Source organism: Crassostrea angulata, chromosome 4 (assembly GCF_025612915.1).
Source record: "Crassostrea angulata isolate pt1a10 chromosome 4, ASM2561291v2, whole genome shotgun sequence".
NCBI classification, from domain to species: Eukaryota; Metazoa; Mollusca; class Bivalvia; order Ostreida; family Ostreidae; genus Magallana; species Magallana angulata.
The window spans coordinates 29,308,807-29,321,316 of NC_069114.1; the positions used below are offsets into that span (position 1 = coordinate 29,308,807).

Below are 12,510 nucleotides of genomic sequence, written 5' to 3' on the forward strand. Positions count from 1 at the left end.
ACAATATCTGAATTTGCTGTTCCTGCATTTTGTGCTACAATAAAATTATGAAATGATAGAGAATCATGCTCCAAACCATCACAGATCGATATCGGGACATCATAGCATTCATATACAGTGTGTGTAAAGAAATCTGTAGTCTGAAATGACATGAACAAAAGAAGTTCATAAACTTTTTGTAAAACATTTATTATTTCTTTGTTGTTAAATAATGATTGTTGATGACATTTGTATAAATTACATCTTATGAGTGAATTAATACAAACAGGATGGGGCAACGTTCACATGTACAGACTGACTAGAGATATATATATACTCAACAGATATGGAATTGTTTTTTTTTTTTATACATTTGTTTTTTTATGCTTTTAATGTTATAGATACAGCTCACATGACATATGAAAAAAAGACTGTTCATCCTTTGGAAGAAAAACAATATATGATGTACAAGTTCCATGCAATTCACTGAACAAAACAATGTCTGGTCTGGAAAATATCATGAATTAATTGCCATCAATTCAAATATCAAGCTGAAGTTAATAAGAGAGGCAAGAAAAACTGAGGCTCCATTAAAAAAAAAAAATAACAAGAGATGTCATCTCTTCATAACGAATGACAGTCAGTGAGCAAACATTTCCAATGTTCAAATCATGACATGTGAATAAATAATCTGATCTATACAGTTAAAAAAGGGGAAATAGAGGAAGAAAAATGATACAAACCATGGGGGAAAATACAGTGAACTCACAAAAAAGGGAAATAATAATCATGAAAAAAAAAATAGGCAAGATATACTCTCAAGCACCAAGTTTAGTAATTGTTTTGCTAAGCTTTTGTCTTTGAATGCCAAAATTTCCAGAATATAAAATTCAACATCAAAAATATTCTGTCCGGCAGACGTCTTGGGTTACTGATAGATAAAAACGGCAATTAAAGAGGGAGAAAAAAACCTATTTGTAAACTATACCAAAAAACTCCAATGCAGTCAGTTATGCTGTTTTGAAATGACTGTACATTTTATAACAGACCTAAATGCAACTTAATATATTGCAGAAGTGATTGACAAAGATAAATACTCATATTACAACACTCAATATATCTATACTTGTTAATTAATATACCGTAATGTGAAAGGAAATGTGGCAATTTTAAAGCCCGTTCACATTTAAAAACATAAAACTTTATTGTTAAATACTCAACTGTCATTGAAATTATTTAACAAATGTGAGCAGCCATAAAGATTGATACCTTAATAAATATCTAAAAACCATGTAATTTGGTACATACAAACAGATGTTCTCATAAAAATATGATTTAAATAAAGTCTTAAAATCATTCCCTCATTCTTTGAAAAAAAAAAAATTCACACAGTAAATCTTGCTCTAGCTTCCACAAAATTGATATCCACAGGTAAATCACTAATAAAAATCTGTTGTTGAAAATGATGGAGAGATAAGTCTTAATTTTCAAAGATCCACCCTTAAGTCTGTGTACTACATGTCTTAATTACTGAAAATTCCTAATTAAACGCGAGGAATTAATATCCGCGTAAAATCACGAGAAGCCTGTCTGGCGAATTTTAAAATCTCGCTTTTAATTTTCGAACATATGTAAACTACATGAAACTATGATAAAGTTCTGACATTCACGATTTTATGTTCTCGCGGTTTGATGGAAAACTGTTCAATCGCGGAATTAAGTACCCGCATAAAATAAGGAATCTACAGTACTCACCAATTCCAAACAAACGGACCGAATTCGAGTTATGGTATCTTAATTTCATGGATTTTGCACAGAAAGCAAAAATATGTGATACATGTATCTGCAAACATCCTTGGCATGTACAGAAAAAAAATATATTAAACAATCAAATGTACACTGAAAGCATATTCTATCGGTAAGACAAATCAAAGTTTAAATTCAATTTCAAATACCGGTGCTTTTAACAGTATTTTCCATGTGATATCTTAATTTTCAATCAGAAAAAAGTAAGATTGAGGTTAAATTAATTGAAAATTTTATATGAAATGGTGGAGCTTCAAGAGTAAAGAATAAATTTCTTTTAACCATGATAATGTATCTGTGTAGTAAGTTAGCTTTGGCATTTGTTTATAAAAGTCTATACATTCTCTCCTTGCATTCTGAAGCAGCTTTCTATTTGAGCAATAAGAATTCGCACGTTGTGACTTTTAATTATGCAGCAAAATTTGAAGAATGGGAAGGGGTATTATTAAAAGCAATGCGTGGAAAAGTCAATTGTAAGAAAATTCCTGTCTGAAGCAAACTATTATGTACATGGTGCTTACTCAGAGATAATGCTGTATAGAAAAAGTTGCTTTTTACACACACGGAATAAAACCTTTTCTTCCTTATACATGTATAATCAAAAACACATATCACTTGGGGAAATTTATAACACATAAAAATTGCATGTGAATAGTTTGGGAATAGAAAATATGTATCAATTATGGTTATGCAAATAACAATAAATACAGTTATGTTTGCAACAATATATATACATGTACGTACTATAAGGACTGAAACCAGCAGCCCAAACTCATAAAGCTGTGTAGTTCTCTCTTTTGTCCGAAAATCATAGAGCAATAAGGTTGATTCATATTAGTTCTGCATTATGAATTGAAAAAAAAAATAATAAAAACCCCTTTTTTCACATCTGATTATATACAGTCAGGAGAGGAAATCATGTTATGCTAACAAATTTTTTTAATTAAGTGATCATAAAATCCATGTAAGTTCGAAAAGAAGAATCGCTCCTTTTTTGAAATAGAATCCCCAATGAAATCCTAACTTTATCAACTCTTTAAGTTGATCCCCATGTTGAAAGATACTAGGGGGGTTTTCCGCATGTTTTCTACATCATCACACTATTCTTAGACCAGGAGATTCCCCAGTGAGATTCTTTTCAGTGAAATAATTATGACTTTCTACAGAGCATTGTCAGGTATTTAGAAATAATTCCACCCACAAAGTAAAATGTTCAAAGGAAGCACCACTGCACATCTGTGTGTGTGTAGTCTCCTAGAAAAAAATTGATTGCATTTTTTGGCATTATTTACTTTTTTAAGATTACTTTTTCAAATTATCCTGCTCTTAGTCATTATACAGTACAATATGTCATTTATTTGTAATGCTTAGCTGCTCAATTCAAAAAAGAAATGCCACCATGATAACTTCAGTTAAAAAAATGACCCAATACACTTCAAACCAAGCAGCACTAAATTTCAAAAGCCATTTTTTTTGGGTGATTTCTACATGAAACACCTATCTATGGCATATGTAAAAAAAAAAAAAAAAAAAAACAATTAGCACTACACCGATGTAAGTAAATTATAAAAGCTGATATACTGATAACAGTTCTGATAACAGTACCAGCAACATAATTTCGTAATTTCAACTCCTACCCGATAGTTCCTTTTATAAAACGAAAACAAATGATAAATTTGATTATATGAAAAACCAAAATATGAAACTGCAAATGCAAGGTATGAAAGTTGTCTACCTTCCCCGAAAAAAATTTCTTTACAAATTCTCAGTTTTTTTTAAAGTGAATCTTGATTCATAGACACAGAAAGACAGGAGCGTTATCATTGGGGGTTGAGAGGGATGAAGTCTCTTTAGAGTTGTTGTGGTCTAAATACAGTACTACTGAAGGAAAGTCATCACACACGTAATAAACATAATATGGGCACAACGTGAACATAGAATAATCTCTAGTAATACTTAAAAATATTTAAAAGTGAATCTAATATATAGAAAAATTCAACCAACATGAATTATTCACCAGCAAACACACACATTCTCGCATATTATCAAACGCCCTATGACACTATTACAAAAGATATACATATATAGATTTTTTTTTTTCTTGAGACAATACTGGCAAGTCCGAGCAAATATTTCAGGTCTCCAAAAATTATCCACAATTTCACTCTCTCAAGTCTGTGTCGACAATTTTTGATTTTTGAAAGATGAGACAAAAGAACATTGTCCAGTAGTTGAATTGTTTTTTTTGTTGTTGTTTCTTCTTCTCTGCAACTCTTTTTGTCTCAGCCTCTCAGCCTGAGTCATTATGTAAACAACAGAAAACATGGTGGTATGGCAGACACCAACAGTTACTGCCCCTGAATACAAACAGACACAGGGTTCTCCCGCCACATTCCACATTTTGTTTTAGAGAATCAATGGAGAATCTCCTTAGCAATGGAAGCCTACAGCACCACCAGTTCTTCTTTGTCAGTGAGCCTCACGATTCTACAAAACACAGTCTTCTTTATAGTAAAAACAATTCATTCTGTACATATTCATATATGTGTTTTGAGTGGGGAGGGGCCTCTTGATTTAAAAAAAAAAAAATTCTTTCATCCGGCAAAATGATTTATACCGGTACTGCACATATATATATACTGTACATTTGGAGAAGTCTATCTACTATGTAGCAAAGGTTATATATACCGGTACTGGTACGTGTACAGTAATACAGACTTATAGCAAACACGCTTATATTGAATTAATGCTTTAATATCGTTAAGTGATTTTCACTCCTTGTGGGTTTAAAACATATTGTAATGCTAACGAATATAATAAATTATGTATATAACAAAGCAAAATTGCCCATCCCTGTCACTGCGTTATAGGCATGTTTTACTGTTTATTGTAAAATGAATGTAATTTTTTTTCAGTAATCATTTGATACCTATAATTTATGTGTATACACACGTGTTCCAGCAATGTGTTACATGCTGCGATGCAGTTCCGTAACTGATTCAGTAGCTCTTAATTTTCTTTTTAAAAAAAATGTTAAACTCATTAAATGTTATGCTATAACATCTGATCATGCTGTTAAAGTTTTTACTCACTCCATTATTTTGGACAAATTTTAGATTCTTTTGAAATATGATTTAAAAAGTATTCAGAGATGAATTGATGAAGACATTTTTTTATGTCAGCCCTGTCACATATATCATCCAGTAGACAGAAAAATTAAAATTATGCAATGCTGCTCACCTGACCTTTGTTATTAATGTGATGCCCAAAATTGATCATGCAATGCTTTAGTACCGGTAATTCAAAACCAAATTACATAAAGATTGATGAAATGAGCTGGCAGCATCAGCTGACATTCAATATCAGACAACTTTTTTTGTCTTTTAATATATATTTGAAACGAGAGTTTTTCCTTCCATAAACCATTATAAAAATGCCAAAAAAGAGCAGACTTATTGAACAGCTGGCTGAGTGGGTGTAGATATATGACATACCTAATAAACTAACATTAATGGGGAAAATTAACACATTGATGAAAAATTGATGAATCAAAGGTCTTACATATCAGGTGATTTTAATTTTCATTAAAAAAAATGTTATAACATTGAGGTATAAATGAATTACGGAAGCGTTGACATCAGTTCATTTATGTGTCTGTCACTTTCATAGCTAAAAAGATAGGGCACCAGACTACTGACACAGATCCCAAGTTTGATTTTTAAAGGACTTTCGTTCATATGAATTGCAATTTTTTTTTTTAAAACTATGGTTTTTTCTGCATGGTTTTTTCCTCATAGCAGCATTTTATTCTTGTCATTTTCAAACTGTACACGCCCTAAATACTGTATCTTTAATGAATTAATACATCAGTTTGTGTTGGTCTGAGATTTTTTTTCCCTAAAAAGTATGGCAGACCGTAACCCAAATATTAAAAAATTTAATATCCAAGAAAATTTGCTCTGAAGTTATGAATGATTTACAATGTAAGTGGGAGTACTTCTGAGGCCCTGAATGGTTGACTGACCTGTCTCCGAAAGAGCCTGCTGAAGAGGCTGCCCCGGGGTGGGGGAGGGGGAAGTTCCTCGATCAGATCGGGAGGGGTGTCCCCGTCCTCACTGAACACATTTAGTTCCTTGAAGCACTCCATCTCTATCATCTGGAAAAGAAACAGCAGGATGAGACAAGAAACACAAAATAACCAGTGTGTGTATGTAGACATTGCTAGTCCAACCTCTCTCCGGGTTTTTTTTTTTCAATGTATAAAACAGCAAATATCATACAACTTAAATTCAGAAATCAGAAGAAAAACCCTAGCTCAGATCCTTTTCAGGACTTGAACTAACTTCCTGAGTGTATTTAAGAAGTTGTAAATCCCTAAAAATTAACTGCCTCTCTTTAAATAAAAGCTTTGTCTTTCAACTACTGTGGAATCATTTGTATTCATGGGGGTCAATGTTCCTGGTTTGTGGGGACATAATTTTGTCAGTAGCAAGTTCTATTTTGTAAATAAATACTAAACAAATGTACGTGGGCATGTAAATTTATGTGCAAGGGTTACCATCGGAAGCTACAAACATTGGTGCCCCATGATCAATGATGATTCCACTGTAGTGGTCAAATTAAATGTGTTACAAGTTTGTGGAGCTACTGATTTATGTTCGTATCATTGTCACTCATGCTCAAGACTAAAATTCTGATAAAGCTTGTTAGAACTGCTATTTTACCTCGCTCTGCCATGGTATTGATACACTGCCAGTGCTAAATTTTGTATAAAAAGAGTCATCATTTGCATCAAGGTTGACACCTTTCACTGTGGAAAACTGCTCAATGTCCAAGACATCCTTACAATACACCGCTCTTTTCTGAAAACCGAATCATACATAAAATGTTAAACCCTGAATTGCATCACATTTCTCTAAATTAACTTCCATAATAATGAGTTTGAAAAAAAATTCTGATTAACTTGATTCATTCAGCAATTTAATGACAAGTGGATCTTAGTTAACAAAATGTTAGCCAGCCTGATTTCATTGCATCTTGTATAATACACACTATTTTTGTGTGTATTATACACCACATAGAAACTATATTTATGTTTGTTAAATGAAATATTTTTAAAACATAAGAAATTAATGTTTGAGCATATACATGTTATTGCAGAAAATGTTGCACTCATATCTGTTAATAAATAAAATATTTAAAAATGAACATTTAAAATTAGTTAGAGCATTTTGTTTTGTTTCCTTTAGTCTACTTACATCAGGTTCAAATGGGGGATTACACTTCCCTGCCTGTAACCGCTTAAAGTTAATCGTTTTGAAGAATGGATGCGATTTGACGTCCTTGGCACCATAGGGCCCACATCCCAGACGCGACTTGGGATCTTTGTTTAGAAGCTGAAACACAGAGCAAACACCATCACTTATCAGTTCCTCATAGAATATAAAAGCCATACTCAAGAGAGGCTTCATCATTACATGTACTGGTGCCAAGCACTTCTAGTATAGTGGAATTCAATTATAGCCTTACAGTAATTGAAATCACAAATTGATGTTATAGCTTATTCTCCCAAAACTGATTTGACATAAATAAGAATTATTCTTCTTAGAGCATTAAAGCCTATCAAGCTAAAACTATAATGACATTTCCTAATGCAGTATTGTTCCACAGTACCTTTAAAATATCCAATTTGACATGACTTTTATTAGGTGTTAGTATATGCTGTCTGTTTTAAAACTGAAATTAAGGAGTCCCAGTACACGTGAAATAAATGCCCACCTTTTTACACGCGTCCTGGCAGTCCTCGGAGAACTTTGAGGAGTATTCCTCTTGGTCCTCCTTCACTCTCCGATCCACCTCCTCGCGCTTCACCTTCTCCTTCCGCGCCCGGAATGGTCCCTGTAAAACACCCAGTTACATCATCACACTGTCTATTTTGAAATAAGTATCCTAACCAGCATGGCTACAATCAATGTTACACAGCAGAGTACAGGGCTTATTTTTATCATCATGAACAAATTAATCAATGGCTAAACGCAAAGTAAAGTTGTGGCAAATAAAAGTTGGATTACAATGCATTAGATTTATTCTTAAAGATAAAACAAGTGGGTTTTTTATTAACTAAATAACATTTTTAAAATGATATTTTATTAACTAAATAATATTTAACGATATTGTTGAAAAATGAAATTGAAAATTTTCAGGAAAGTAATTACATGTACCGGTAGTTGATCTTCCAGGCTCTATAAAAGCTAGACTTGCTTGTATCATTTCTGTAAGACTCTCACCTTTCCCTCGATCATTTCATAAATGATACAGCCTAACCCCCACCAGTCTGGACTAAATGAGTATCTCTCGTTCTTCACTACCTCTGGGGCTAGAAAAAAAGGGACAGGGTTCAATACATTCTTTTGAGTCATGTCATCTGTGGCGTGCAAAAAAAAAATCCAGCAGGTGTCGAAAATTAGTTTCCTTACCCATGTAACCAACGGTGCCAACTCGGCCTTTGATTGTCTCCCCTTCTGGTACCTCTTCAGCCAATCCCAGGTCTGATATCCTCACATGACCTACAAAAAACAAGCACATATAAGCAATGATGTATTTCATTTGAACTTCAATCATTGTAATGGCATTAGATATTTTCCTGTGTATAAATAGCCTTATCAGGTCCCTACATCTTAAATCAAATTATGTTCATTACTCTTCAAAATTCAAGAATCTCAAAAATATTTTTAGGAACGATTTATTTCTTTGGAAACTTATGATGACACATATTGAACACAAGATAAATATGAACATGTATATAATTTAATTATATAGATGTTACATCCACTGGTACTTGTACATGTGTATAGTTGTTATATCCACTGGTACGTGTACATGTGTATAGATGTTACATCCACTGGTACGTGTACATGTGTATAGTTGTTACATCCACTGGTATGTGTACATGTGTATAGTTGTTATATCCACTGGTACGTGTACATGTGTATAGTTGTTACATCCACTGGTACGTGTACATGTGTATAGATGTTACATCCATTGGTACGTGTACATGTGTATAGTTGTTACATCCACTGGTACGTGTACATGTGTATAGATGTTACATCCACTGGTACGTGTACATGTGTATAGATGTTACATCCACTGGTACGTGTACATGTGTATAGATGTTACATCCACTGGTACGTGTACATGTGTATAGATGTTACATCCACTGGTACGTGTACATGTGTATAGATGTTACATCCACTGGTACGTGTACATGTGTATAGATGTTACATCCACTGGTAGTGTACATGTGTATAGATGTTACATCCACTGGTACGCGTACATGTGTATAGATGTTACATCCACTGGTACGTGTACATGTGTATAGATGTTACATCCACTGGTACGTGTACATGTGTATAGATGTTACATCCACTGGTAGTGTACATGTGTATAGATGTTACATCCACTGGTACGTGTACATGTGTATAGATGTTACATCCACTGGTACATGTACATGTGTATAGATGTTACATCCACTGGTACATGTACATGTGTATAGTTGTTACATCCACTGGTACTTGTACATGTGTATAGTTGTTAAATCCACTGGGACATGTACATGTGTATAGATGTTACATCCACTGGGACATGTACATGTGTATAGTTGTTACATCCACTGGGACATGTACATGTGTATAGTTGTTACATCCACTGGGACATGTACATGTGTATAGATGTTACTTCCACTGGTACATGTACATGTGTATAGTTGTTACATCCACTGGGACATGTACATGTGTATAGTTGTTACATCCACTGGTACGTGTACATGTGTATAGTTGTTACATCCACTCGGACATGTACATGTGTATAGATGTTACATCCACTGGGACATGTACATGTGTATAGATGTTACTTCCACTGGTACATGTACATGTGTATAGTTGTTACATCCACTGGTACGTGTACATGTGTATAGTTGTTAAATCCACTGGTACGTGTACATGTGTATAGTTGTTACATCCACTGGGACATGTACATGTGTATAGATGTTACATCCACTGGTACATGTACATGTGTATAGATGTTACATCCACTGGTGCGTGTACATGTGTATAGATGTTACATCCACTGGTACATGTACATGTGTATAGAAACTATATCCAGTGGTATGTGTACATGTATATAGATATTACATCTTCTGTTACATGTATATAGATGTTACATCCACTTGTATGTGTACATGTATATAGATGCTATATACACTGATACATGTACTGTATTATTCAACGTTCACACAGTTCATTTTCTACTCTTTACCGACAATTTTCAGACATCTCATATAAAATTTGTTTCCAAGTTCCTTTCAATTCATTCACAAGGCACAGAACAGGATTTGTAGATAACACCACAATTATTGTGAACTAGTTTTTGATCAGTGTTAATTACTATAGGTTAACTCTGACGCAAAAGAGCAATTAACACTTACCATGATCATCCAGTAAAATGTTCTCTGGTTTCAAATCTCTGTGGAAAAAAAAATGTGGGTCATGAATCATTGGATTTTCACAATTTTTTCAAGTCATATACATGTACACATTGTCTATTGTCTACTCAGCATATACTGGTATATACGGTTGTTTCCTTAATATTCTCGTGGACATCAATTTTCACGGATTTGCTGAAAATGACACTTTGAATTCAAGGACTTGTAAATTCATCCATGGCCATTAATTCTATCAGTAAAATATGTTAATATATATGGCAGTTCAATGAACATTTAATTTTGTGGATCAACTCATCAACGAAATCCAAGAAAAATTGGTATCTGGGTAATCAAACCACATAATTGAAATTCACAGGTTTTTTTGTTTTTTGGTTGGTGTAACAAAACATCAACTAGCTGCTCTATAAATCCACGAAGATGAACATTTGAAATCAGAAACAAGTACCGGTATATTTTTTGCGAATTCTTCAGACTCCTTTGGCAAGAACTAAGTTTGCGGATCTATCATTCAGCAGAAAATACAACTCAAAAATTTGAATAATAGCAAAAAGCTGCTTATATAACAGTATAATTCATCCCAATATCCTTGGCTAATTTTGATTTGGGTTTTATCAATGGCACTCACTGATTCATGGTCTATCACAGTTTTTACCAAGTGACAACTGATAAAATGCAATTTTTGCATCATAATAATGTATACAGGGAAATATTTGCCACTATTTTATTCTTGCCCCTTTTCCCCTCGTTGTCAGCAGGTGAATTTAAGACTGGGCAATTCCAAAGTCTCAAATTATCTCTCTTTAAAAACACTGCCATGGCGAATTCAAGATGGGGCGAAACTGTTAGCAAGTTTAGAAGGGCAAAAATTACACGGGGCAAAAATAACCCTGAATACAGTAACTAATATCAGACCTCATGGAAGGACTTGAGCATCTTTTCTATTCATTAGACTTACATGACTTAAATATTATATTTGATTTAAAAAATTATTGCAAATATTTGGGTTGAAGGTCCTTAGAACTATGGCTCTTCACACACAAAAACTTGCAATCTATGGGACATGAAAACATGCATTAGTTTAGGACTAATAAATCTAATTTCTTAAAATAATCTGTGGTAATATTTGGTAGCAAAAAAACCCCTCTTTCTTTAACAATTTTCCACTGATGTAGTTCCTTTATTTGGCTCTAAATTTCATATAAACACCCAAATCACTTCAACACATCCATGGTATTCGAGAAAATGATGTTTGAGATATGGAAGTTTAACTCTTTTTTGCATTATCTTTTATAAATTCAAGCTGAATCAGGATCATAGTACTAGTCATATCTTTTTCAAAATTACACTACATCAAATTTATAAAACATTTAAGATTCCAGAACATTATGTTAATAGAACATGAAAAAATCTTACCTATACACTATCCCTTTTAGATGGAGATCTTCCAGCCCGCATGTGATTTCTGCTGCATAAAATATAGCTCTCTCCTCCTCGAATCCTGGGTTACCCATATTATGTATGTGAAACTTTAAATCCCCACCATTCATTATAGTCAATACTAAACATAATGCCTCTTTGGTTTCAAATGCATAGGCTAAACTAACCTGCAAAAGTAGATAGACAGATATCAGTAACCAGTAGACTTACCGAATTTACAGTCAAATCTATTAATAGATGTACTCAAGAGCAGCATTCAAGACATATTAGAGATACTTTCAAATGTATCTACACTGTATATATGCATCATTCTAAACATTCTATCACAACTGTCATGCCTATATATCTGTATCTTCCTAAACATTCTATGACAGTTGTAGTGCCTCAACTATAGGCCTTCCAACTGCCACCAGGGTTAAACGTAAGGTATGCTAATTCAATTTAATAAAAATATCTAATTAAATTTAAACCATGCAACACCCCTCTCTTTCAGTTTTAGTTATTCCTTCTTTGTGCTTAATTAATGTAAAAAGTATGTTGCATATCATAGTATAACAAAGACCTAAACAAAAAAATGATCAAAGCACAAAAATTAATTGGACAGAAAAACAATTCAGTATGTACTGTACCACAGTATCTTTCATTCATCAAAATGTTATTTATGTAAATTATCAAAATTATGCAAAAATGATTCACATAACATTTTTGTTTCCAATAATAAAAATAATCCAACATGTTACATATAATTTCCCTATTTAAATGTACATGTTTGTAAATTCTATCATTTT

At 33.1% G+C, this 12,510-nt stretch overlaps 1 protein-coding gene across 2 annotated transcripts in view; it reads right to left on the bottom strand.

The window, feature by feature from the left end:
- Window positions 1-168: 168 nt before the first annotated feature.
- Window positions 169-12,510, bottom strand: part of LOC128180065 (G protein-coupled receptor kinase 5-like) — a 33,069-nt gene continuing 20,727 nt past the window's right edge. For both annotated transcript variants that reach the window (XM_052847877.1, XM_052847878.1), the window contains exons 8-16: window positions 11,699-11,889; window positions 10,268-10,305; window positions 8,262-8,351; window positions 8,073-8,161; window positions 7,564-7,683; window positions 7,044-7,181; window positions 6,510-6,647; window positions 5,810-5,941; window positions 169-4,272 (exon numbers count right to left, since the gene is read on the bottom strand). In XM_052847877.1, the coding sequence (XP_052703837.1) occupies window positions 4,255-4,272; window positions 5,810-5,941; window positions 6,510-6,647; window positions 7,044-7,181; window positions 7,564-7,683; window positions 8,073-8,161; window positions 8,262-8,351; window positions 10,268-10,305; window positions 11,699-11,889 (954 nt within the window). In that variant the 3' untranslated portion in view covers window positions 169-4,254. The remainder of the gene's footprint in view (window positions 4,273-5,809; window positions 5,942-6,509; window positions 6,648-7,043; window positions 7,182-7,563; window positions 7,684-8,072; window positions 8,162-8,261; window positions 8,352-10,267; window positions 10,306-11,698; window positions 11,890-12,510) is intronic.